The following is a 26,322-nucleotide window of genomic DNA, read 5'->3' as shown; positions in this document are numbered from 1 at the left end:
TACTTGAGGACAGTGATCGTGCCCTGTCCTTCTGTGTATTCTCCAAAACAGCCAGGCTGTGTCTAATGCATTATTAATACCTACGATTACTTGTGGAATGAATGTTGGCTAAAAAGACTTTTTTTAAAAAAGCAAGTCTAACCGTGAAGAAAAAGGAACCAGGAGTTGTTCCTTTAACAATGAAAATATCTTAATCATCAAACATGTTTCCCTTTTGCTTTAGCTGCCAGTAGCTTCAAGGTACTTCAGTGTTCAACTGCTGTAACACTGTCCGGATAGAAGGATCAGGCTTGCAATAGACACACTTATGTGGTTTGCAAGGCTCAAGAGAAATCTCAGTTTTCTTGGTCCTGGTTGCTTGCAGAGGTTGCAGTCAGCCTCTGGCTTCCCAGACCTTTCCAGTGCCAGACACCTCCATTGTTGCCCTTCCCCCTACACTGTATACAGGGTTTTGTGTCTGCTCCCCACTTCCTCGCTACCATCAAGTCTGTGCGCCCCACTGTGGGCAGGGACCCAGCCTCCCTCATTTGCAGCCCTGGGCCTCTGCATGGCGCTGGCCCAGGACAGCCATCGGTCGGGGAGGATGTTTGCCCACGCTTGTCATCACTGCCTCAAATCCTCGGAGCCACATCCAGAGGAGGAAGCTCGCCGAGTTCTGGTATCGTTGCTGCAGCTGGTGTTGTGAATCAGGCCGACGAGCAGCGCATCCTCTTACCCGGCTATTTCACGACACCAGGGTTGCATCATACCCATCCTCTCCAGGCGAGCCTCGTGGGACCGGGGCGGATGTGGACGTGGGGATGGGGTGGGGGTTGGTGTGGGGGTGGGCAGTCTGCGTGTGAAAGATTGTTCTCTTTAGCCCACTGGGTCTCAGCCTGACTGCCCCTCAGTTCCACCTGGGGAGATTTCTAAGAATACTGATGCCGGCCCCTCATCCCCTTTTCGGCCCCAGGCCCATAGCATCTCCAGCGGGGGAGTCAGCATTTGTCAGAGGCTCCAGTGAGATGATTGAGTGTTGTGTGCAGTCAGGGGTGAGCCCGAGGGCTCAGAGCTGTGGAGTCGTCTGTTCTGCCTGACTGTCACCGGAGCCCCTCCCGGCCCTCCCTGGCCCTGTTCTTTCTTCCTGGCACTGCTCACCACCCCACTATGCCCCCCACCAGCTTTCCAGAAACAGATGAGATCTGATTCCCCAGGACAAAGGCCAGTCTCCTACCCTGGCATTCAAGGCCCTCCTTGCCAGGTGTCCCTACTCAGAAATGACACCACATTTACCCCATAGAGTCCTCCCTGTTCCCCTCTTCTCTCTAACTCCTGTCCTACATGAATCCGTGTGCTGGTTCCATCGGCTCTGCCTTCAGAATATTTCTCAACTCCCAACACTTCTCACGACCCTACCAACCACATCTACTCCCCGGCCCGGCCACCACCTTCATGCACCCACAGTGGCCCCACTAGTCTTGCTTTGCCCTTGCCTCCCTCCACCCAATCTCCAAATGACACAATGACCAAAGTGAACTTTGAAAAATATAAATCTGACCATCACATAATAGAACGTGCAACTTCTAACCCTGGCTTATAAGGCCTGGTGTCCCCCCTTCCATGTCTCAAACCCATCTCCTCAGTCCCTTGGCTCCTGCCATCCTGGCCTCCTTGCCATCTTGAATCCTCAACCACACTCCTACCCCAGAGCCTTTGCACATGCTCTCTCCTCTTTCTGGAACCCCTGTGCTCACACCTGCTCACTTATGGGTATCTCCTCCTTATTGTTGGATCTCAGCTCAAATTTCTCATTCTCAGAGAGGCCTAAATGCCCCTCCTTTTAAAAAAAAAAAAAAAAAAAAAAGCTTTGTTTTCTTCATAGCACTTATCACTGAATGTACCATGATGATTGCTTGTTTACTGCTTGTCTGTCTCTTCCACTAGAATGTGAGCTCCAGGAGGGCAGGGCCTTTGTCTTGTTCCCCGTGGTGCCTTCCTTGCCTAGCACAGGGTATGGTATGCAGTAGGCACTCAATAAATGTGAGTGACTGAAGAAACAATCGGACCCCTTTTCAGCCTTATCTCCCACCATTTCTTCCCTCCCCCGCCCACCTTGGCACCGTGAGCTCCAGTCCCACCACCTGGTCCCTCCCACTGACCGCGCCTTCCCAAGCCCCATGCCCCAGAACCCCCTCCATCCTTGCCTATGTCTCCCCTCGAGGCTCCCCCTCCTCCAGGGCAGCCTCCCTCCTCTGCTAGCCAGTTGCTGCGATCTCCTTGCTGGTTAGTCTGCCAGGCTAGGCTGTGAGTTCCAGTCCTGTTGCATAAAGGCTTAGGTGCTTCAGTGGCTGTGAAGACAGCAGGCCCTTCTGTCCTCACCATTTCGTCGCCCTGTGCCTGGGGTTTTCCCTTCCAGGGAGTTTCCTGAGTCTTTCTGCTCCTTTAACACCCCATTCTTCTTCCTCCCAGAACCGGGAGAGGCCAGGGGCCCTAAGTCACCCAGCCAGGGGCTCTTGAGTGAGCGAGAGCCAGCACTGATGTAGGTGTCATTTCTATTCGGCTGCTAAGTGGGGGCTGAGGGGCCTGAGGGAAGGACTTGCTCAGAGCCCTGGAGAAACTGACAACTGAGATGGGAGCCTGACAGCCCCTGAGGCCAAATCCCAGGGTTTCACTCAGGGTTCCTCCAACTTCCACTCCTGGTCTCAGACCTGACAGGCTCTGGGCGGCCTGACAGGCTCTGGGCAACCTGGCAGCTGAAGCCCTGGAAGGCAGGAGTCGTGTGTGACCCACATGGTGCCCCCATCAAGAAGAGTGCCTCTGTGAGCATTTCTCAAAGGGATGGACTTCCATCCAAGGGCAGGAAGCCTCTTTCTTTGGCGTCTGTGCTTTGGGACAAGGAGTTCCAACAGTCCCTTCAACTGTCCTATTGATAAGCCTTTTGAGGGGTCCTGCTTAAATCCCCCCACCCAGAGACATACAGGTATGGGGGTGCAGGAAAGGCTTCTCAAAAAAGCAAATGCTCCCCTCCAGGGCTGGGAGGGAACTTGGAGCTAACCCAGGCCTGGGAATTGCAGAGGGGGAGGAAGTGGCTTGCTCAAGGTCATCCAGCAAAGCTGTGGGCCCTCACTCTGCTGGGGCCCCAGTGCTGCTGGAAACCAGCCTTGGTCCCTCTGGCCACTTCCTCTCCTAAGATCTTAATCACGAATTTTCCACAGCTGCTCTGGGGACAGGGTATGTAGGGACAGCTAAGGGGGTGTTGGGCAGCTGTGATTTTCACCCGTCAAGTGGCAGTTAAAGATGGAGAGGGCGATAAGGTCTGTAAGCTCTACCCCGAGGCCCCGTGGGAGGGAAGGAGTAATTGGCAGATGGGGCGGGGCGCTGCAGGGAAGGTGGAAAGCTGACCACAGCTGTGGTCCTGGCTCTGGAGTCCTCACCTTGGAGCCTTCCCCCCTGCTGGCAACTGGCTTGGGGTTGGGGACACCGTCCTGCAGAAGCCTCTCTGAGGAGGGGCCAGACGTCCTGGAGAGGGAGTAGGCAAGTCTGGGGGTCTGGGGAGCCCCGAGAAGAGTCTTTTAAAGAAGTGAACACATAGTAAATATATCAACTTTGCAAAACAGTGCACAGTGATCATAATCTTTTGGGTTTGTCATCAAGGACCAGCCGTCCTCAGCTCACCTCTGTGCCTGGTTGAGCTGGGAGGACCCCGAGGACCTACCCTTTGTCCCCATCCCCACCCCCCGGGTAGTTCTGTCAGCCAAGGGTTTCTATGGCAGCCTCTCTTTGGTTCTGGCTTCCCTTCCTTACTCATTCAACAAGCGTTTAATGAGGACCTGCTCAGTGCTGTTCTAACTGCTTGGGAATATCAGTGAACAAGATGGGCCCAGATCCCTGCCCCCGTGGACTGGTCTTCTAGCAAGTTGGATGAACTTTATGCCCCCCTTTCCAGGAAAATGCACTTAGGTATGAAAACTTGTCTACAAATTTGTGGGGCTCCTGGACCCCCATTGAAGCACCCTCATCTTAGAGGGTCGTGATTCCCTAACGCAGCTTGTTACCCTGACACGGTCTGAGCATTTCCTCCTGTCCTGGGCCCCTCTGGACCAGGAGTGAGGGGGCAGCAGAAGCCAGCCAGGCCCCCCGCAAGTTCTCAGTCCACTGGTGCTGACTTGCTGATGGACATCATGGAGCCCCGGGGGGCTCTGAGCATCTCAGAGCTGGTGTCTGGGGACGTGGGTGAGCTTTGAGAGCGCAGCTCAGGGCTGAGAGGCAGGGCAGGGAGGTAGAGAAAGTGTGTCCCTCACGAGGGCCAGAGCCTGGGCATAAGCCAAGCTTAGAAGCCTGTGGCTGGTGGTGGCCTTGAGGCCTCCATTCATCCCCTGCCTTCAGAAGAGCAGCTTGTCCTCCAAGACTCCGGTCAGGGGTCTGTCCTGTCCCTGGTTGTCCCCACCCTGACCCTCCTCTATGTGCATCTCTCCCATCGCCACCCTCTTCACACAGTGGGGCTGGTCTCTTTCCAGGTCCGTTTCCCCCACTAACTCAGCAGCCCTGTGAACGTAGGCCTGTGCCCGCCGTCTGTGTTCCTGCCTCCTGTCTCCACCCAAGACATGGTCGATGGTCAATAAGGTTTGTTAGTTGAATGGCTGAAAGATGCAAAACCCAGCAGGGGTAACAAAGAGATGAGCGGTTTTCCTGTGAGCTTTAGGCCACCCACCCCCAGGAAGCAGACTTTGAGACAAAGGTGAGCCTGCAGGGCACTCACCAGTAGAGCTCTTGGGGTCAGTACTTCTGGCGAGAAGAGAAGGAAGCAGGACAGGACAGAGGGAGGAGTGGGCTGCTGTGTAGACAAAGCCTCAGCTGACACTGGGGACTTCTGGAGGTGAGATGGCTCCTCAGATCTGGGGGCAGGGCATCAGGCCTTTGCATCCCACACCTATCATTGGATGAGAGCTCCATGGGGGAACTTGGTCATAGGCAAGGCCATTGCCATAGGAGCTGACACTGAGACCCCTCGCAGCAGCTGGGGGTTGTCCTTCTTTTCTGGTGGCACATCAGGTGGCCACCACACTACCGCTCTCATAGTAAGAGAGACTAACCTTTTATATATGTGTGTGTGTGTGTGTGTGTGTGTGTGTGTGTGTGTGTGTGTATCTTTTTAAATGTCATACCATTCATCTATTCGAACATACTAAATAAACAAAATATAAAACTAAATACCATATACTGAAACAAGAGGTTTTTGAACCTGCATGGAGTGGGTCCTCAGGCCATCAGGCTGTCTCTGGGGACCCTCGTAAGGTCCCTAAGGATCCTCTTGGTGAGTACTCCTTCCTAGGGTCTGGCTGCTGATGTCCACTGCCCCCAAACTCAGAAGAGCCTCTCTAGGACCCAGGGGCTGGGCATGCCCCCCTTCCCTGCTGACCCAGCCCTGGCTCCCAGTCCAAGGCCATGTTGCTATCTCTGAGATCAGATGGTGGGCAGGACAGCATCAGGCACGTGCTCTGCCTCCCACCCTGTCCAGGGACCTTGCTCGCCAGCTGTGGGCGGTTTGGGCCAACCTCTCCGCCTCCTCCCTGTGGCCCCAGCCTATATAGCCACCCTGCGTGTCCCCGCCGACCCTGGCCCCCTCTGCCGACACCCAGAGCCACAATGGCAGAGCTGCCGGTGTTGGAGATGCCCAGAGACCCTGCTCTGTGCAGTGGGCGCTTCACCATCAGCACATTGCTGGGGGGCGATGAGCCCCCCCCACCGGCTGCCTATGACAACAGCCACCCCAGCCACCTGACCCACGGCAGCACCTTCTACATGCGCACCTTTGGCTACAACACTATCGATGTGGTGCCTGCCTACGAGCACTATGCCAACAGCACCCTGCCCGGCGAGCCCCGAAAGGTCCGGCCCACGCTGGCCGACCTGCACTCCTTCCTCAAGGTAAACACCGTCCCAGAGGAGTGGGCCTTCCTGCTGTGTGACCTTGGCCAGTTACCTAACCTCTCTGAGCCTTGGCTTTGTCATCTGTGTCATGGGGACAAACAGGTGTCTTCCTCATGGGTTGAGAGGCCCACATGGAATGCGGGTATGGGAGCTGTAAAGCTCTGGGCACATGTAATATTCATTGCCCAGTCATTGGCGACCCAGTCAAGCAATCTAGGGTTGCCCAGAGAGGTAATGAGCTCCCAGTCAGTGGAAGTTTACAGAGTTTAAACTCACCTAAAGGAGATGGGGAGAGGAGGGTAAGAAAGGTCTGCAGCAGAGACGGGGCTTGCTGGTTTGCTACTTGGGAGGCTGGATGGTGGAGGGTGGGGAGGCGGGGGAGCTGGATTGTCATGACCCCTGACTACCTGACCCGCGGTCTCTGCGCTCCCAGCAGGAAGGCAGCCACCTGCATGCTCTGGCCTTTGACAGCCGGCCCAGCCATGAGATGACCGATGGGCTGGTGGAGGATGAGGCAGGTACCAAAGGCGAGAAGAACCCTGAGGAGCCTGTGCGCTTTGGCTGGGTCAAGGGGGTGATGGTGAGTCGGGCGTGGATGGGATGTCCAGGGATGGGGGTAGGGCGACAGAGCTCCATTCAGGCTCAGCTTGGGCTCTCGGGCCTTAGTAGTCAAGGCAGACCCAAGACTCAGCCCGGGCCTCAGTTTCCCCATCTGCCTAGTGACCTCAAATTTTCTCTGCTTTTGTACTTCCTGACCTCCATTTACCCCCCAGACTGAGACCTAACCCTGGGGAAGATCTCTGTTTGTCTGCTCAGTCATCATGTGACCTTGGACAAGTTACTTAACCTGTCTATGCCTTACTTTCCTCGTCTATGAAATGATGAGCATTCAATGAATTAATAGATGTAAAGCCCTTGGATGAATGCCTACCTTGGAGTTTTTGAGAGAAACTGTGTTTCCCCCAAAGAGCCACCAGAGGGCAGTACTAAACACAAATCTACAACATTGTTTTCTCATTCTCCACGATGGGAAGGAGAAGGTTTGCTGTTTTAGGCTCCAAGATAGCAAACAATCTAATGTACTTGGCTTTGGAAGACATTATGGCACTTTACAGAGGGGATTGCATGAGATCTAGGAGAAAGCTTCCCGCTCTGGGAGGCAGGAAGCCGGGGTTCTGACCTTAACTCTGCCAACAGCTTGCTTGGCTGTGCCTCTTTCTCCATCTGAACGGTCAACCCCCCTCTAGCTCCAGAGGCCCGTAATCCGGAGTCTGGGTCTCCCTCCCTCACTGTGGTGGCCAGAGCCTGATGTGGGCCCATTCAGTACCTCAGAGCATATGGAGGGCCTTAGAAATTTCCCAGGCCTAAAATTTTGAATCACTGTATTATACACCTGAAGCTAATATAATATTGTAAATCAACTATACCTCAATTTTTTAAAATAAATTAAATACAAAAAAATTTTAAAGACTTAAAAAAAGAAAGAAAAGAAAAGAGAAAGAAAAAAGAAATCCCCCTGGGCTTGTAAATGCCACATGTCCCCCACCCCAAGACATGGCTGGGGCCAAAGACCACACCAGCCCCTCCCACATGGGATTCCAGCCTCAGCTATGGCGTCTGGCTTTGCTTTAAATTCGTAAGCTGAAGTCAAAGCCACCTGAGCCCTGATTTCTGCTTGTATGTAGGGCATTGGCTCAGCTGGCATTTGCTGAGTTCCCCCTGAATGCCAGGCTCTGGGCCAACAGCTGGCCACTGGGCCATGACTGGGGCTGGCAGACACAGGACCCTGGGCTTGGAGCAGGGTGAGGGGTGATAATGCTTGCTGCCCATCCTCAGGCCTCGATGGAAGGAGGGTAGGAGAGTGCTGGGAGGGACAGGTGGGTCTCTGGGTACCCCTCCCCTCCCTGCCCCGCAGAACCAGAGAGGCTCTGAAGTGGGCACCCACTAAAGTGGGTGAAGCAAGGAAAGAGCCCAGGTGTCCCCTAGGTGCCCAATGCCATGCCAAGATTGGGGACAGGGACTTATGTGCTTGACCTTGGGGGTACTCAGCCCCCACCCCAGGTGGCCTCTGACCCCCCTCTCCTCCCAGATCCGTTGCATGCTCAATATCTGGGGTGTGATCCTCTATCTGCGGCTCCCCTGGATTACCGCCCAGGCAGGCATTGGTGAGTGCTGCCTCTGGGGGGCAGGGGTAAGGTGCGCCCGGGTCCTGGTCCTCCCAGGCTCCACGGGAGCAATCTTGAACTTGGGTTACAGAGCCCACGGGTTACAGAGGTCAGGGTAGTGTGGCCAAGGAGCACTGGACGTGGAGTCAGCAGGCCTGGGGGCTCTCCCTGGCTCAGTTTGCCCTCAGTAAGTCACTTAACCTCTTGGAGTCAAATTTCTTCTGCAGAGCATCTGGGTTAGGAACTCACACTGTGGACAGACCAGCTGCTAGCTCTGTACCATGCTGTGTGACCTTGGACAAGTTTTTTACCTCTCTGAGCCTTGGTTTCCTCATCAGTTAAACGAGGGCAATAACTGTCCCCACCTTACAGATCTATTGTGGGGTTCCTCTGATGCACATAAAACAGCACAGGGTTTGTCACCCAGAGGTGCTCATCAAGTGGTAACTATTACTTTATTTTTTATTATTAAGAGAGGATACCTACCCTTCCATACGTAATGATCCTTTACATGTTGGCTTATCAGCTCCCTGGCTATTTAGAATATACCAGGAAGTAGACAGAGACCCATTTTTCAGATGAGAAAAGTGAGGCTCAGAGAAGGAAAGTGACTTAAGTCATGTGGTGAATCAGTTGGCTGATTCAGGTTCCTCAAATGGCTCCTTCTGAGAAATGCCCTGACTGAGTTTTGGGGCGATCACCTCCCCACCCACCCCCACAGTCCTGACCTGGATCATCATCCTGCTCTCGGTCATGGTGACCTCCATCACGGGCCTCTCCATCTCGGCCATCTCCACCAACGGCAAGGTCAAGTCAGGTGGGCCCTCCCCCAGCCCCAAGGTCCTCCTCATGTAGGTCCCCGAGTCTTCACCCCGGGAACGGGTCTCTGAACCACTCCCTACCCTCCACCCCCACCCAGACGGGGACACCCCAGGCAGCCCCTGTTGATTCCAGATGTAGGCTTCAGGCAGGCTTTCCACACCTATGCGATGGGATGGCCTTGGTTGTCTCCTGCTCCATGAACCCCCTGGGCCCCATGCTCACCCCCTCCCAGCCTCAGCTCTGCCTGCCCCAAGTCCACCCCAGCCAGCTGGCTCCTCTGGTTTCATGGCTCCTGGCTCTGTCCCCAATAGGTGGCACCTACTTCCTCATCTCCCGGAGTCTTGGCCCAGAGCTAGGGGGCTCCATCGGCCTTATCTTTGCCTTCGCCAATGCTGTGGGTGTGGCCATGCACACTGTGGGCTTCGCAGAGACCGTGCAGGACTTGCTCCAGGTGAGGTAGGGGCTGGACCCCGGGCAGACGGAGCCCTGGCCGCCTGCCGCATTCTCCTCCACACCTTCTGGGCCAGGCCTTCCTGCCCCTCTACCCAATTTGGGCTTTAGGGACCAAAGCCACAGTCCAATCATTGTGGGTGACTCTGATGATCTCTTCAAATAAAGACCGTACCCAGAAGTCTCCTTCAGGGATGCGTGTTGCCTTTAGGGCCAAATTGTCCAGACCCATGCAGTAGCTGCTTTGGAGGACTTGTGGGCAGGGGAGGGATTTGAGTTTGTGTTTTCCTATGAGAGGGCAACCATAAATGAGGTAAATCACAGTGGAGGAGCCTGGCGGGGTGGGCTGTTCAGAGGCAGCATGCAGCCTGGCCTGTCACCTCCCCCAGGAGTACGGCTCACCCATTGTGGACCCCACCAACGACATCCGCATCATTGGCGTGGTCACCGTCACTGTGCTGCTGGCCATCTCCCTGGCTGGCATGGAGTGGGAGTCCAAGGTGAGGACAGGATGTTGGGGAGGGATGTGGGCACGGTCGAGTGCAGAAGCGGGAATCGCGGGACCTGGTCCCGGTCTTGGTTCTGCCTCTTGTGTGTGTCAGATGAGCTTTACGTTCTGCTGCTGTGACACAGACCCTAAGGAAGGGGGCCTTAAGCCAGAATCGTTCATTTCTCTCTCATGGAACAGTCCAGGGTGTGTGTGTGTGTGTGTGTGTGTGTGTGTGTGTGTGTGTGTGTGTCCCTGTCCCCTGGGGACCAGGTATTCAGGCGCCTTCCATCCTGTGGCCTACGGCCCCCACCTCCATGTCCACAGCCCAGTCAGCAGGAAGGGGACAGAGGGTGGAAAGGAGAGAATCCCCTTCCCCTTTCCTTTTCTGTCCCAGCCTGGAAGTTGTGCATATTCCTTCTGCTCACTTCCCGTTGGCCGGAACGGGGTCCATGGCCACACCTCACTGTAAGGGGGGCTGGGGAAATGTGGTCTTCATCTGAACCTATCCCAAGCCCCGAGTCAGAGGTTCAGCATGAAATAAGGGAAGAGATGTTGGGCCACAGCTGGCAGCCTTGACCAGCACAGCCCTGGCCCCGGCTGCCCCGCCTCTCATCCCCTGGCTCTGACCTCCAGCTCCACCACCTCCCCACTCTTCCTTGAATGCACCAAGCTTATGCCCCCATCATTCTGCTGCTCCATTATCCTCCTCCTTTAGGACCCCTGAAGACACCTTCTCAGGCCACCCTGCTAAAGTAGCCTCAACCCAGTCCCTGGGACACCCCCTGTTCTTACTCTAGATTCATCCTCCTTATTTATCAGCAAGACAGGAGCCTTGCTATGTCGCCAGCTCCTAGAACAGAGCCTGTGGAGTAATGCGTGTTGAATGAATGAATGAATGAATGAATGGGAGAGTAAGGGACCTGGGGCAAGCTCTTCCCTGCTGGGGCTCCCTGAAAAGGCAGAGCCAGACCGTCTGACCTCCAGACTCCCTTCCTCCCAGGCCCAGGTGCTCTTCTTCCTCGTCATCATGGTCTCTTTTGCCAACTACCTGGTTGGGACACTGATCCCTCCCTCTGAGGACAAGGCCTCCAAAGGCTTCTTCAGCTACCGGGGTATGTGCAGGTTGGGACCACTGCCCGTGGCTCTGGGGACAGGGACAGTCTGCCCACCAATCTGGCCCATTACGTGGGCACCGGTGTTACCGAACCAAACTTGGGTCCACTTACCCGTGCGCAGTAAAGCCAATCTACTGACACTGGGTTGTGGTGAAGGAAAGTGCAGCGTTTATTTCAGGGTCAAGGAAGGAGTCCAGGGCAGTGAGTGCTTAAAAGACCCAAACTCCCTGACAGCTTTCAGGGAAAGATTTATAAAGATAGAGTGAGGGAGGGGGGTGTGGGGTGTGTGATCAGCTGGTGGACATTCTTCTGATTGGCTGGTGGTGAGGTAATCGGGAGTCAACATCATCAGCCTTCTGGTTCCAGCTGGTCTGGGGTCTACGTGCTTGTGGGCAGCACGCAGTTAACTTCTCCCACCTGATGCGGGTTTCAGTAGCTGCAAAACAGCTCAAAGGATTTGGCCCAGAATATTATCTATAGCCCTTGAGGAGGAACTAAAAGTCCTTGACTTTGTTTAATGGTTAAGCTACTATTATTTTGTCTTGCTTGACTGTTTTCTTCCTGCATGTTCTCCCTTCTCTGATTAAATGTATTCTTTGACTAAAGCTTATCTACAGACAAAAGGCAGGCAGAGGACATGGGTGGGGGTCAATTCTGGGAAGGCCCCGTAGGGTCCTGCTCGGTTATGTGGGGAGGCTGGCACCCACGACCCCCACAGCCAGGAGCTGCCATGGGAGCCTCCTGCCTGCCCGGCTGGGCCCAGAGAGGGGGCCCAGGCCTTCCAGGAGGCCCTGACTCAGGCCTTGTTTTTCCAGCGGACATTTTTGCCCAGAACTTGGTGCCTGACTGGCGGGGTGTGGACGGCAGCTTCTTCGGGATGTTTTCCATCTTCTTCCCCTCGGCCACGGGCATCCTGGCAGGAGCCAACATCTCCGGGGACCTCAAGGTGAGCAAGACACCCAGCCCTCCTGCTTCCTGGCCCTGTCCTACCAGGATGTCCCACTGGGCACTGAGCAGAGCCCTGAGACCCCAGGGCCAGAGCTTCTAAACTTCTGTGCGACTCAATCCAAGCCAACCCCAATCCATCCCATTCATCCCACTCCATTCTGAGGTTGTTGATTGGCACCACTGCACTCTAGGCCTTGAGGGCCACCCCCAAATGGGCTAGTCTCCTCCCTCGATCCTGGGACTCCCAGCCTAAGGGGAAGACTGACCCAGCTTGACCTTCCAAAACTCAGACGGGATCAGGCACATCCTCCCAGGGCTCTCCGTCGTCTTGATGCGGGCAGGCTCCTTGGCTCGGCATGTGAAGCCCCAGCCCCACGGGAACTGTTGCTGCTGCCATGACCCTTGCCCCAGCCCTGAGGATCTACTGCTTTGCCCCTGTTGCCCTGTCCCTCCTCCACACCTTTGCCTGTGCTGTGCTCTCTACCTGGGACTCGCTATCCTCATTTCTTTACCTTGCAAAGTTCTGTTCCTCCTGCAAATTAAAGCCTCCATCCTTATACCTCTCCCAGCCCTTTTGTCAGAGTCTTGGTTCCCCTAATTTAGTGATGTCAGGCCACTTATGTCTCTGCCCCACCGCATCTGGAGAACTGGGGCCTACCTCTATGTCCCTGTTCCCGGCTCAGGGTCTGATGCGTCCTAGGTGCTTGGTGCCTGTGTGTTGAGTGAACAGTGGTGGGATGTGGAAAATGGGAAGTGTTAGAGCAGAAGTACAGTGCGCACAAGTGGGGGAGAAGTGCAGACTGAGGTGGCAGGGGCTCCAGCAAAACTTCTGGCTGGAGGTGGGGCTGAAGCTGGGCTCTGAGAGACAAGAAACCCAGTGGAATCTTTGCCAGAGGGAGGTTATCAAAGGAGCTGGTACACAAGTGGGGATGAACAGTGAGAAGCCTGGCTCTGGGCTGGGGACCTTCACCCTCCATCTACAGTCCTGCTCGAAAGGTGCTCCTTGATGCATTTTCTTAAATGAATTAAGAATTGTGCATTGGAGGCAATCTCGAATTGCAGCGTGGCTCTAGCAGGACCTGGAAATCGGAGGGAGGCCGTGTTTGCCCGGCTCCTCTCCCTTCTCTGGGGAGCGGCCAGCAGGGGCCTGGTCTGCCTGCCCCGAGTTCTCTGCAGAGCTTGGGCTTGTGCTCAGGTGGCCTGGTTCCCCTCCCAGCCCCGTTATAGATCATCATAGCCTGGGGATTTATCTAGATGCTTTATCAAGCTTCTTAGGTTACCAACCGGCCCAGTGCGCAGGCATCAGGGCCAGGCAGCTGTCTCAGAGCTGGGGGCAGGGGCAGGCATCTTCTTCTGTCTTAAATGCCCTCAAGCCCTAAAGGGACACTTTTCTCCTAGATCTGGCCCCTTGCCCATCCGGTGGGACAGGAAGTCCTCAGCAAAGAGCAGCTCCCGTTCATGGGGACTTTATGCAAGTCCCTTAAAACCTCTCTGGACCTCAGCTTCCCCAGTTGTAAACTGGGACTCATGCAGCCCTGGCTTCCCAGGGCAGGGAGCAAGGATTCAGCGCACTAATTTACGTAAAGTGCTTACAACAGTGCCCAGCCCAGAGGAAGTGCTAAAGGCTGGTTGTCAAGGTCAATGTCATTTTTACCATGTGGCCGGCTCGGTGCCTCCTTCTTTAAAAATAATATCTGTGGGACAGCTGTAAGCTTCTACCATCATCACCCCCATGTTACAGAGGAGCAAACCAAGCTCAGAGAGGGTCAGGGGCTTGCCCAGGGTCCCACACACAGGTGTCAGAGGACCTGGAATGCAAGTTTCTAAAACCAAGAGACCTCAACTTTATCACAGCAACTCCGTCATTCAACCAATATTTTTTGAGCACTTGCTTTGAGCTTTGAGGCCAGTGTCTTGTGGATGCAGCGGTAAACAAAAGAGACACAAATTCCTGCCCTCATGGAGCTGACATGCTAGTGAGAGAGACAATCAACAAATAAATAAGTAAAATCTGTAGTTTGCCTGACGGTGGTTGAGCGATGGGGAGAAAAATCAAGCAGGGAAGTGGTGGGGAGGCAATCCCTGGGTCAGGGGTGCAGAAGCACGGTGTGAATTTACACAAGGTGACCAGAGACTCCTGAGAAGGTGACAGGTGAGCCGAGACCTAAAGGGGTGATGACAAAGTTGTCATGGTTACTATTAATCCTTTACGTCTCCCAACCCTTTAGTGCTTACAGAGCAGTCTCGTGACCATGATCTCATGTTGGTTTAATCTTCACAACCACCCTGTGCTAAGGCCAAGAAAAGCATTATTAACTCAATTTGCTGATGGGGGAATGGGTGCTCAGAGACAAGGGACTTCCTAGTGACTGCCATGGGATCTGTGCCAGGCTGGTGTTGTCCCAGGTTGTGTCGCAATACAGTCCCCACCCCTAACCGCTCACATTTACAGGCGCTTGCTACATGCCAGGCTACTTTCTTATTTCACAGACAGCAGGGGAGAGACACTGAGGCTCAGAGAGGTTAAAGGGTTTGTTCCAAGGCACACAGCCAGGAAGAGATAAGCAAGATGTGGACCCAGATATGCCTGATTTGTGAGTTGGGCTCTGAGATTTCACGCCAAGACGTGAGGGTAGGATGGAAGCCTGGTGTATTCATTTCCTGTGGCTGCTATAACACATTACCACAAACTTGGTGGCTGAAGACAACGGAAATTTATTCTCACACAGTTCTAGAAGCCAGAAGTCCAAAAAAAGGTGCCAGTAGAGCCATGCTCCCTCTGAAGGCTCTAGGGAAGAATACTTCCTTGCCTCTTCCAACTTCTGGTAGCTTCCAACAATCCTGAGCATTCCTTGGCTTGTAGCTTCATCCCTCCAATCTCTACCTCTGTCTTCATGTGGCCTTCTTTCCTCTCTGTGTCCTCTCCTCTCCAAGGACACCAGTCATTGGATTTAGGGCCCACCTAATCCAGTATGACCTCATCTTAACTAATTACATTTGCAAAGATGCTATTCCCAAATAAGGTCATACTCTGAGGTTCTGGATAAATGTGAATTTTGGGAGACATTATTCCACCCACCATAGGTGAGCTGGGAGGTTGACCTGGTCTGTTGGCCTTGGGACCAGGGACTCAGGGCAGGGCTGGCTGGCCCATGGTTGCAGGGCCCCCAGAGCAGAGACCTCAGCAGCCCGGGGTGCTCCAGAGCCTCCAGCCTCCCTCCAGCTCTGCTCCCACTTCTCTCTGACCCGCCGCGCCCTTCCTCCCACCCCGGTGCCTTCAGAGCCACATAAATCGTCCCGGGACCCCACCCTGAGGCCTTCCGGCGTTCCTGGCAGTGTCTCCGCAACCTGGTTCCCCAGTGCACTGTGATCCTCTCTGTGGCGGGCACCATCTGCCCTGTGTTGGCAGGATCCCACCTGTCCTCCTCCACTTGGGCCAGGGCTCCTTAAGGGCAGGTTCACGGCCTGGTCATTACAGATTGACCATGGGTTCCAGCACAGGCCTCCGAGTGTCTGAGGCAGAGAGCTGGACCATGACCAGCTTTGCTTCGACTTGCCAATGAATTTGAACAGTGTCATGGTCCCTCCAAGCTCTGTCACCTGTGATTCTTCCTGCCAGCTGAGCGGTGAGCAGAATGGCCCAGAAAAGGCTGGCAGGTTTACGAATTTACTTCCTATGGCTGACGTGACCTTCCCCTCCAAGCTAGTCTGTGCCTGGATGGGAAACTTGCCATAAAAATCCCAGCCTGCGTTACTCCACCCAGGATCAGCACCCCCGGGGGGCCTGAGGCTGTGGACCTTGGCGTGGTCAGGACCGAGCCGCTGGGGCTCAGTGAGCTGGGCCTTGCTCACAGCTCCCTGGCCTCAGTTTTGCCACCAGCCACTTCTCAGGAAGCTATGTTTGAGAAAGTGCCTGGAAGAATGAAACACATGACGTGGCTGTGAAGGTCTGCTACTACTGCCAGGAAAGCACCAGCAGAGTTCTTTCTCGAAGAGGAAGGAGAGAGTTTGGGGCTTGTCTATATATTGATTGCTGTGGAACCAGACAAATCAACTGGTGCACAATAGTGACTGCACGCAGTGCGCCCAGCTGGTGAGCTGGGCCCTGGTCTAGGAGCTTGACAAGGATTAATTGGTTTCACCAGCATCCCTGTGAGGCTGGAGGGGCTGAAGCATGGGAGGACATGCACGCTGCCCAGCGATCACCTGGATTTGACCCCAGGCAGGCTGACTCGGGAGCCCTCCACCTCACCCCACCCTTCACAGCCCCCAGAGCAAGCGTCAGCCAGGTGTCCTCGGGGACCAGGCCTGGGGCTGCTTGGAGTTCCTCTCTCTGCCTTGGGCTCCCAGGGCCCTGAATGTGGTCTCAGCCGTCCCCTTGGTTCTGTCCTGTCCCCCTCTGTGGGTCCTCAGTCTCAAGGTGCCTTCCTCTCAATGCCCCAGGGAAGGGGGTTCTGGGGGGTCAAGGTCAGTGTTTGCTGCCCCACCCTCAGCCTGACAAGGACAGGGCCTGGGAGGAGGCCCAGGGGCTGCCTGATGCCCTCTCTCCCTCCCTCCTCCAGGACCCTGCTGTAGCCATCCCCAAGGGAACGCTCATGGCCATTTTCTGGACCACCATTTCCTACCTCGCCATCTCGGCCACCATTGGTAAGCTGCCAACCCTGGAGGGGTCACAGGGTGCCTTCTGGCTCTCTAACAAGGATGGCTGGGCCGGGAGGACATGGCAACCCCAGGAAGTGGAGCCTCGAACTTTATTTTGGGGGGCACCTTGGCGGGTAGTTTGTGGTGGAGATGGGGGATCACCCCAGGCTCCTCTGGTCCCTTCAAACCTCAGGTTACAGATTCCATGGTATGAAAATCCTATAGGAAAAGTCATGTTCCAACTCCAGGAATAATGATCAAAACAATGATGATGAGGAGGAGGAAGATGACTCTAGCAACTGACTTATCACCATGTGCCCAGCCCTTTACATGCCTTATTGCATTTAATCTGGTCACTATCATTTCTGCCACTTGACGGAGGAGAAAACAAGGGCTTAGCGAGGTTAAGCGACCTGCCCAAGGTCACAGAGCCTGAGCAGTAGAGGTGGGCTTCGGACCAGGCCTGGGCTGCTGACACTCGCCTCTCACTGAGATCCTCACACAGGCTCTTGCTCCCAATAGCCACATCGTGAGGTGAGCTGCTCGCAGGTGGCCAAGGGACATGGCCCAGGTCATAGCCACTTAGGGCCTGCGATCCGGTTCTCCACTTTAAGGAGGACACTGTGACCTTAGGTCACTTAAGCTCCCTGTGCCTCTGTAGAATGGCAATGACAATAAAAGTAGTAGTAATACCTGTTTCCCCAGAGTGTTTAAAGTCCTTAACACAGGGCCTGGCACATTGGAGGCGCTTCTGCATGGTAGCTAAAATCATTGTCGTCATCATCATCATCATCATCATTATTATTATTATCATAAAGTAAAGGAAGAGCTGGCCCATCAGCAGCATGTCGCCCTCTGCAGAAGTGTCTGGTGTTTTCAGGGTGGGAGGGGAGGGGAGAGGAGGGAAAGGAGGCCTCCCCACACCCTCCTTCCTCCTCAGGGTCCTGTGTGGTTCGAGATGCCTCCGGAATCCTGAATGACACGGTGATCCCCGGCTCAGGCGCCTGCGAGGGGCTGGCCTGTGGTTACGGCTGGAACTTTACCGAGTGCTCCCAGCAGCACAGCTGCCGCTACGGCCTCATCAACCACTACCAGGTATGTGCAGCCCTGCCAGATGCAGGGAGGGCCGGGTGGAGGCTGGACTGGGCTGGGGTAGACAAGGTTTGGGGGGCTGGCCCCAGGCTTGGGGAAAGAGTTTCAGGTAGGGGCCTGGGCCCAGTTCCTGCCCTGGTGGGCACTGGGTCCCCAGTGCGGGTTGCAGACTCAGGTGGCAGCTCCCAGACTCAGCCCCTGCCTGCAGCGGGGACTGGGGTGCCCTGGGTGGGGACTCTGGGCCCCACCCCTCACCATGGGGGCCCGAACCCCATGTCCCTGCAGACCATGAGCATGGTGTCAGGCTTCGCACCCCTGATCACGGCCGGCATCTTTGGGGCCACCCTCTCCTCAGCCCTGGCCTGTCTCATCTCTGCCGCCAAAGTTTTCCAGGTGAGGCTGTGGAAGGGGGCGGGAGTGTCTAGGAGGCCAGGTGCAGGGGGCCCCAGGTGACTGCCACAAAGGCCTGGAGGAGTCATATGACCCGGTGTCTAGACTGAAGGAAAAGGAGCTAGTAAAGCAAACGCTTGCAGGAAGCAGCCCCTTCCTGTGCCAAGCTTTGAAGAGCAGCTGCCTTTCCCACCCCTCACTCCCTCTGTGCAGCCTGGCACCCCGTTTGCAGCCCCCCTCCCAGTTTCCCTCTGATGTGATCAGCCCCCTTTGCCCTTTCAGTCTTCATGGTGAGGTGGGGAGGGCAGGAGATCAGTCCACTTTCAAGAGACAGAAGCCGGGACCCAGTTCAGGAAGTGCCCTGCTGAGGTCACGGAGAGAGCAAGCAGGGCCTGGGGTCCAGGTGGCCACAGGGGAGGGGATGGGGCAGGTCCCGGCCAGGGGGTGAGCCCGTCGTCCTGTGCCCACAGTGCCTGTGCATAGACCAGCTGTACCCGCTGATCGGCTTCTTCGGCAAAGGCTATGGCAAGAACAATGAGCCAGTGCGCGGCTACCTGCTGGCCTATGCCATTGCTGTGGCCTTCATTGTCATCGGTGAGTCCTTGGAGAGGGTACGGGGCTGCCACCTCTCCCGGCCAGCCGTGAGGGCCATGGGGACAGGGCCCGACATGCTTTCCCTGGCTCTGCATTCCTGTGTCCTGGCAGCTGGGACCTCCCTCCCCAGGTCTGAACTAGCCCCCAGGAGCACGTTGGGAGCACAGGACAAGCTGACTGATTCCTCCTCGGGAGCTGGTACAAACAGCTGGATCACTATCTCTGTAGGTGTAGAACCTAGACCAACCTCATTTCTCAGATCTTGAGCTGCTGGATCCCTTGGGCTCCAAGGTAGGGGTTACCTTAGGAGAAAGATTCCAGTTAATCAGTTAATTAGATTGACTTTCTATCCTGGCTTTGCCATATGCCAATTGTGTGACCTTGGAAAAAATCACTTCACCTCCTAGAGCCTCGGTTTCCTCATCTGAAAAATGGGAGTAATAATGCATAGCGGGTGTGTCACAGATGGGCAGGAAGAGACCATGTGTGTATATCACACACACACACACACATGCATTCATATACGCACACACTCATGTGTGCACACTCCCCAGTACTTCCTGATTTACTTAGCCAACGAGGCAGAACTTGCTAGGAGAGAGGTGGCCCTACCAAGCAAGGGCAATCACCATGCCTTGGCATGATGACCCCTGGTCCCTGCTCCCTATGCAGGAATGGGGTCAGGATCAACTGTTGGTGAACCTCCCCAGGCTGGGGGGCACCTTCCTGCCACAGCTGAATCCCTGCTCTAATACTTAGGCTGGCATCACCAAGCCATGAGACATAACCCAATGGTCTAGCCACTTCCACTCAAGGGAAACTTTCTGGACACTAGATACTCCTGGATCCTGCACCAGATGAAGAGGCAGCGGGGCCACAAGCAGGGAATGGAAACACCTAGTCAGGCCTGGCATTCCCAAATGTTCCTGGATGTTTTCTGCTCACCCTGCCATCCACCCCTGCCTCGGGTTTGATGTCGTTTTATCTGGGTGGTTCTGACTGTACCTCAGATGGAGGATCATGATCTCAAATGCTCTGGGGAAAGGCTCTTGTGCTAATTCAATGGACTCATGTACAGAAGGCCTGGCACATAAGAGTTGTTTGTCTTATTTTGGAATCCACAGAAGCAGGCCCTGAGACAAGGATTCACATGCAAAAGTGTGTCTAGGGATGCCAGGGGTTGCAGCAGAGCAGGGACTTGTGAGACAGGGAAGGGAAGGAGCTGGTTCTTGAATGGGTTTCCACTGTGGGTGGAACTGCGATACAGTCTCAAGGTTTCATAAAATAGAGAACATGTGTCTTGGGTCACACTGTAAAACGTATTTCTTACTGTAATTTGTGGTCACACAAAGAAGTGTGATAGCCACTGTTCTTGGCCATCCCGTAGCCTGATGGGATCTACCCTCACACTGCTCTCCATCCTCTTTAGAGCCGGCAGTTTACAGTTTACAAAACACTGGACTTTGAGATTCACAAAATGATGGACCCATTTCACAGATGAGAAAGTTGAGATTCACTGAGCCTCGGTGGCCCATCTGGGGTCCCCTTATCCTGAGAGGGAGGGTACCAATGACTCCTTGGTGGAGTTGCCCAGTAGACTGATTCCTCTCTCCCTTGGGTCCCTGAAGCTGAGCTCAACACCATCGCCCCCATCATCTCCAACTTCTTCCTGTGCTCCTATGCCCTCATCAACTTCAGCTGCTTCCACGCCTCCATCACCAACTCACCTGGTAAGCAAGACCCTCCCCCCTCATGGGAGGAGGCACCTGGGGCTCGGGTATGGAGCAGAGAGTGGAAGGCATGGATGCAGGTGGGCAGACCAAGGTCACCTCTCAAATTGAAATCAATTAAAGGGACCATTCATATAATAACAATAATAACAGCTATCCTTTATCAAGCACTTACAATGTACACTATACATGGATTCATGTACTGTTTACAGTATGCGGGGACTTTTCTAGGGCATTCCTACACCAGTTTTAAGGGAGTCAGGAGTCTGACTCCCCAGAAAGGGAACAGAATCGTCAGTCGCAGATGGGGTGGCTGCAGGTTGCACGTTGCCCAACTCCAGGGGGCGCCACTCATAGATGTTATAGATTTCTATGTTTATTATGAAAATTTTCTGGCAGATGGCAGTAAAGAGTCTCAAGGAAGACTTTTTCTAGTTAGCCCCAAATCGCCGATGGGCTGGTCCTGGGGCCACCTTTTCCCTAGACCATGGACCACGGTGCCCTGGAGTTGTGCCGTGGAGCGGCTGTCACTAGTGGAGGCCCTGGCATGGCCTGCAAGTGTGGGGCTAGGCAGAATCATGTCCTTCCCCTCCATCTCACCCCCTCGGCTCTGTGCGAGCCCCGGAAACCAGCACTGCTGTGACATTGGATGTCCTGTGGCCATATTTGGCCAGAGCTGGACACCTCCCCCTTGGTGTAGCATGTTCACACGGCAGGATGCCAGCCAAGGCAGGTGTGTGGCCCTACCAGAGGCTCCAAGCCCAGCTCCAGGAAGCAGGGTGGGTGGGCGGGCACAGACTGGGACCCCAGCCCTGGGCACTGTGGGCATTGCCACCCAGGCCCTGCCCAGCTATGCTGGCCCAGGAGGAGGCTCCGGAGTACTGAGCATACGTCCTGCCCTGTGCCCCCCGCCCAGGGTGGAGACCCTCATTCCGATACTACAGCAAGTGGGCAGCGCTGTTTGGGGCGATCATCTCTGTGGTCATCATGTTCCTTCTCACCTGGTGGGCGGCCCTCATCTCCATCGGTGTGGTCCTCTTCCTCCTGCTCTATGTGATCTACAAGAAGCCAGGTGTGCGGTTGCAGGCTGTCCAGGGGGTCACGCGTCCCTTCTCGCCCTGAGGCTGCCAAGCCATCCTGCCTGTCAGCTCAGCCGGAGGGCCTGCCTCAGGCACTGTGCTCTCAAGGGCCCCCTCTGGTGCTCCAGCCTCATCCCTTCCCACGGGTTGAGGAGCCCCTGGGAGTGTGCCCACTCAGAGCCCACACCTCTACTACTAGACCACCCCCCGGACACGCAGGACCTGACATTGCCTGCCCAGGTCCATCCTCCTGAGAGTGGCTGGCCCACTGGTGTGCACACCAGACCGAGGGCTGACTGACTGAGGGGCAGCCAGTCAAAGCCGGGACGTGTGGGCAGGGATGTCTGCACGCATGCAGGCAAGGCTCCCACGGTGACAGCAATCTGGGGGTGGGATGCAGAATGCCAGGAAAGCCTAGCACTCTAAAGTAGAACCCGGCCTTCCAGGTCATTGTGAAGATCTTTTCGTCAAGGGAGGAGAATATTTTGTAGAGTCAATAGCTTGATGCATAACTTTTAAATGCGTAGCCATATTGCATGTGCAAACATTAGGAACAGATCTACAGGCTGTCTACCTGCTCCCACGGTGCTCGGTTCCTGAAGAAGGTCAACATATGTATGTCTGGTTTCTCCCATGACTTCTAACCTTGCACACACCCCTCAGAGGTGAACTGGGGCTCCTCGGTACAGGCTGGCACCTACAACCTGGCCCTGAGCTACTCGGTGGGTCTCAACGAGGTGGAGGACCACATCAAGAACTATCGGTGAGTGCAGCCTTGGGGATGCCTGGGATGCAGGGCTGGCTGTGACCCTGCTCCGGGAGGCTCCAGGCCAAGGCCTGTCACCTGACCAGCAGACTCATGATGGGCACGGTCCCCTTGCAGAGAGGAAACAGGGTGGAGGAGCACTGCCCAGCAGTCAGGAGACTGGGGCTGACACTGCCCAGTGGGGACCAAGCAAATCTAGTGACTTCTGTGTACCTAAGTTTCCACAACGGAATATGCTCTGGGCAATACAAATGCAAAGGGCAATACAGTCGTCCCTCGGTATCTGCGGGGAATTGGTTCCAGCCCCACCTCCCCACCCCCACCCCCCAGATACCAATATCCTCAGATGCTGAAGTCCCTTATATAAAAAGCCTAGCATAGTTGGCCCTCAGTATCCGTGGTTCCACATCCACAGATTCAACCACCACCCTTGGTTGAATCTGTGGATGCGGATACACAGGGCCACCTGCGTTTGTAGGGGTGCTCTGGTGTTGTGATCATGGGACTGACTGTGATGAGCCTCTCCCAAGTATCCTTCGAAGCTGATTCCCCTCTTTAGTGAGGGAAAGTGTGCACCCAGGAACCCCTTCCCATCAGATCACCATGTTAATAATCGGATGTATCTATGTTGCATTACTGCTCAAAGTGCCTTACATAGCCTCACCACAACCCTCTGAGGTATATGAAGTTACTAACCACTTTCACAGATGAGAACACTGAGGCCCAGAGAGGTTAAATAACTAGTACCAGGTCACACAGCTGGTGAGTGGCCAATTTTGTCTGGCTCCAGCTGTCTGGTAGTGGCCCTTGACCATGACCCTTGGCTGCCTCTTGACCCAGAGGCTGACTCACCCACCCAGTGACACAGTGATCTCATAAGTGATGGGCCTCCCCACTCCCAGTCTTTATTCTTTTCACACCCTGCTGGGCTGGGCAGGGCAGGAGCACCAGATGGAGCAGCAAGAGGGTGGTTTGCCCACATGCAGCATTTGGTGGCCTGAGCAGGAAGGAAAAGGGGCACCCAGTGTGGTGGCCACCAAGAGAGCTGGAAAGGAATCAGAGACGGGAAGACCACAGGGTGGTTCACCTGTCCTAGGAAGGGAGTCCTGGGAGGTGGTAGAACTCCAGGGGCACCTGTATTTGGCGTCCAGACCCTCAGCTCTTTCCTGACAGCTCACACCCTTTTCCCTTCCCCTCCTCAGCCCCCAGTGCCTGGTGCTCACGGGGCCCCCCAACTTCCGCCCAGCCCTGGTGGACTTTGTGGGCACCTTCACCCGGAATCTCAGCTTGATGATCTGCGGCCACGTGCTCATTGTGAGTGCCCCCTGCAGGGGGGTGGGGCTGTACTCCTGGAGGAGCCCCTGGGCACCAGGTCCACCCCTGGGGGCAGCAGGAGGGGCTGTGGTGCCCTGGGCAGGTTCTCTCCCTCCCCCATCCCTCTCCCTGGCTTGCCCACACTGTCCTGCCTCTCACCTGCTCCCTCCATCTTCCTTCCACCCCTCCCTCTCCCTCCTCCTCTGCTTTTCCTCCCCTAATTCCATAATGGAGAACCAGCAATGGGCTCAGGGGAGAGCCTCCAGGGCAGGAGAGGGGCTGAGTCTCAGGCCAGAGGGTGAAGGCCACCCCTGATGTCACCTGCCCCTGTCCCCCCCAGGGACCCCGCAAACAGAGGATGCCTGAGCTCCGGCTCATCGCCAATGGGCACACCAAGTGGCTGAACAAGAGGAAGATCAAGGCCTTCTACTCCGATGTCATCGCTGAGGACCTCCGCAGTGGTGTCCAGATTCTCATGCAGGTGCGCGGGCCCGGGGCTTCCTCACAGGACTTATTAGTTGGTGTGACGACCTGGAAGGTGGGATGCCGTGAGGAGCTAGTTGAAGCCCCTTTTGCTGCAACAGGAGTCCTGCCTTTCTTGCCTTTCCAGATGTGCTGATTCAGGGCACTTTCTCAAAGTGCCCAGGGCCTGGGGAAACTGCTTTGGAGGCCTGTGGGAGCTGATGACACATTTTGTGATTTTGGTTTTTTTGAGATATAATTTACAAATATAATTTTCAGCAAACTGAAAAAGTGTATAGTTTGATAAATGTTTACATATGCAGACACTGCTCAGTGCTGTGAAACCACCAGTCAGATCAAGTTCTAGAACATTCCACTGGGCAATTCATTTTACTGTTCAATTTTCTCATTTGTAATGGGATGCATGAATAAAATAGCAGTTGTTAATTCTGAGTCAACATAGGGGAATCCTTTTCAATATTTCTCAAAATTAAAAAAAAGAGCATACGAGGTCTCCTTTTGGGATTATAAAAATATTTGGAGAGTAGGTAGAAGTTATGATTGCACAATATTTTAAGTATACTAAGCGCCACTGAATTATACACTTTTAAATGGTTGATTTTCTGTTATGTAAGTTTCACCTCAAAAAGTAAAAAAAAATTTTAACATGAAAAAAAAGAGAAATATAAGAGATGTAAGGATTAGATGACCCAGGGATACTCCAAGATTGACATCCAAATTCAAGTCCCTTTTTATAAGAAATAATTTACTAGAGAAGCTGGAGCTGGGATAATCCAGAACTTATGGGACAGTCCAGCCGCTGGCACCGGCTTGGAGAGGCCGCAGGGGAATAACTCTGGCTGTAGCTTCACCTATCTCGTGGGTGTGTCCAGGCAAACAGGACCCTGAACTGGCAGATGTGTTTCCTAAGCCCCCATGACATGGCAGAGAGGACAGCTGGGGCTGAGACGGAGCCCCACCCTAGTCAGAGAACAGAGCCCTGTGGGGCCTGCGGCCTGGTTCCTCACCTCATCCCCTCCCCGCTCCCCCCCACCCCCGGCAGGCTGCAGGTCTCGGGAGGATGAAGCCCAACATTCTGGTGGTCGGGTTCAAGAAGAACTGGCAGTCGGCTCACCCGGCCACAGTGGAAGACTACATCGGCATCCTGCAGTGAGTGAGGGCATGAGGGAGGCAGAGCCTGTGGTCTCTCAATTTGGGCCTTTGGAGTTTCCTGGGCCTTGGGAAGTAGAGGGGGAAGCAGTGGGTGCTGTAAGAAGCTGAGTCCACTGGTTCGAAGCTGAGGAAGAAAAAGACAGTCTGAGGGCTCCCCACTCTGACCTGTGAGTCATAGACACCAAGATCAGCAGAAACAGGCAGGTAACACAGTGAAGTGGGCTCAGGGTGGGCATTAGGGAGCAGTGGGGATTGTGGCAAACTGGAGAGAACAGCTGCTATTTGGCTCCAGCTAATCGTGCCCAAGCAGAAATGTGGGCCCGGTGTTGCTAGATCTATTTTTTCAGAGAAGATGAAAATGTGGGTTTTTAGGTGAAAAGCTTGTGTCCACCTGGAGGCTGCAGAAGACCTGCAGATGGCCAGCTCTCAAGCTGTGAGGTGGTACATCTGAAACCAGGCCTCCAAGGAGGCGACAAGCTTGGGAGATGGGACCAGGGGGATAAACTCCCTAGGGATTTTAGGGTTAACTCCAAACTCTTTCTCCTTCAGCTCTTGCTGTGCAAGGTCCAGAAAATGCCTACCTGAGTTGTTTTCTGCACTGACGTGGTACAGAGAGGCAGTGTGCAGGAGCATTTAAAGAACATGAGGCTGAGTGTTGGGGACCTGGGCCCTGCTTCCAGGTCTGCTGTGAACCAGCTGTATGACTCTGAGCAGTGCATCTCACTGCCTCTAACAAAATTACAACAGGAGGCGGTGTATACCTGCTTTTCGGGAACCCCCAGCTTCAGCATGCCGAAACTCCAAATTGCTGGGGCCTGAAAGGCCCCTGTCCCAGTGATGTGTAATTAAAGGAGTCCAGAGAGGGCAGTGCTTATCTTATTAGATTAGCCCTAATGGTGGGCTCTTGGACACTGTGTCAACCAGACAGTAAATATACTTGTGGGGTAGGAGCCTTGTAGACATTTATATAGACAACCTATTGATGTCTTCATGAGCGAGGCCATTCTTTTTTTTTTTTTTGCTTTATAACAAATTTAATCAGTTATACATATACATATGTTCCCATATCCCCTCCCTCTTGCATCTCCCTCCCACCCTCCTCTCCCACCCCTCCAGGCGGTCACAAAGCACCGAGCTGATTTCCCTGTGCTATGCGGCTGCTTCCCACTAGCTATCTACCT

General features: G+C 54.6%; 1 protein-coding gene across 6 annotated transcripts in view; it reads left to right on the top strand.

The window, feature by feature from the left end:
- Window positions 1-5,625: 5,625 nt before the first annotated feature.
- Window positions 5,626-26,322, top strand: part of SLC12A3 (solute carrier family 12 member 3) — a gene marked incomplete at both ends in the record, with an annotated part of 39,376 nt that continues 18,679 nt past the window's right edge. For 3 of the 6 annotated variants that reach the window (XM_079722904.1, XM_079722902.1, XM_079722900.1), the window contains 18 exons: window positions 5,626-5,907; window positions 6,347-6,490; window positions 8,000-8,075; window positions 8,797-8,892; window positions 9,209-9,348; window positions 9,737-9,847; window positions 10,838-10,949; window positions 11,768-11,898; window positions 16,463-16,547; window positions 17,482-17,636; window positions 17,919-18,026; window positions 18,494-18,617; window positions 20,246-20,347; window positions 21,264-21,419; window positions 22,090-22,189; window positions 23,395-23,506; window positions 23,847-23,987; window positions 25,032-25,138. In XM_079722904.1, the coding sequence (XP_079579030.1) occupies window positions 5,626-5,907; window positions 6,347-6,490; window positions 8,000-8,075; window positions 8,797-8,892; window positions 9,209-9,348; window positions 9,737-9,847; window positions 10,838-10,949; window positions 11,768-11,898; window positions 16,463-16,547; window positions 17,482-17,636; window positions 17,919-18,026; window positions 18,494-18,617; window positions 20,246-20,347; window positions 21,264-21,419; window positions 22,090-22,189; window positions 23,395-23,506; window positions 23,847-23,987; window positions 25,032-25,138 (2,282 nt within the window). Of the gene's footprint in view, window positions 5,908-6,343; window positions 6,491-7,999; window positions 8,076-8,796; window positions 8,893-9,208; window positions 9,349-9,736; window positions 9,848-10,837; window positions 10,950-11,767; window positions 11,899-16,462; window positions 16,548-17,481; window positions 17,637-17,918; window positions 18,027-18,493; window positions 18,618-20,245; window positions 20,348-21,263; window positions 21,420-22,089; window positions 22,190-23,394; window positions 23,507-23,846; window positions 23,988-25,031; window positions 25,139-26,322 lie in introns of all 6 variants that reach the window. The other 3 variants (XM_079722903.1, XM_079722901.1, XM_079722899.1) reach the window with 1 other exon arrangement.

This window comes from Hyperoodon ampullatus (genome assembly GCF_949752795.1).
Source record: "Hyperoodon ampullatus genome assembly, chromosome: 18".
NCBI lineage: Eukaryota > Metazoa > Chordata > Mammalia > Artiodactyla > Ziphiidae > Hyperoodon > Hyperoodon ampullatus.
The sequence above is the reverse complement of the archived record's forward strand: the minus strand, read 5'-3'. Positions and strand labels throughout refer to the sequence as shown.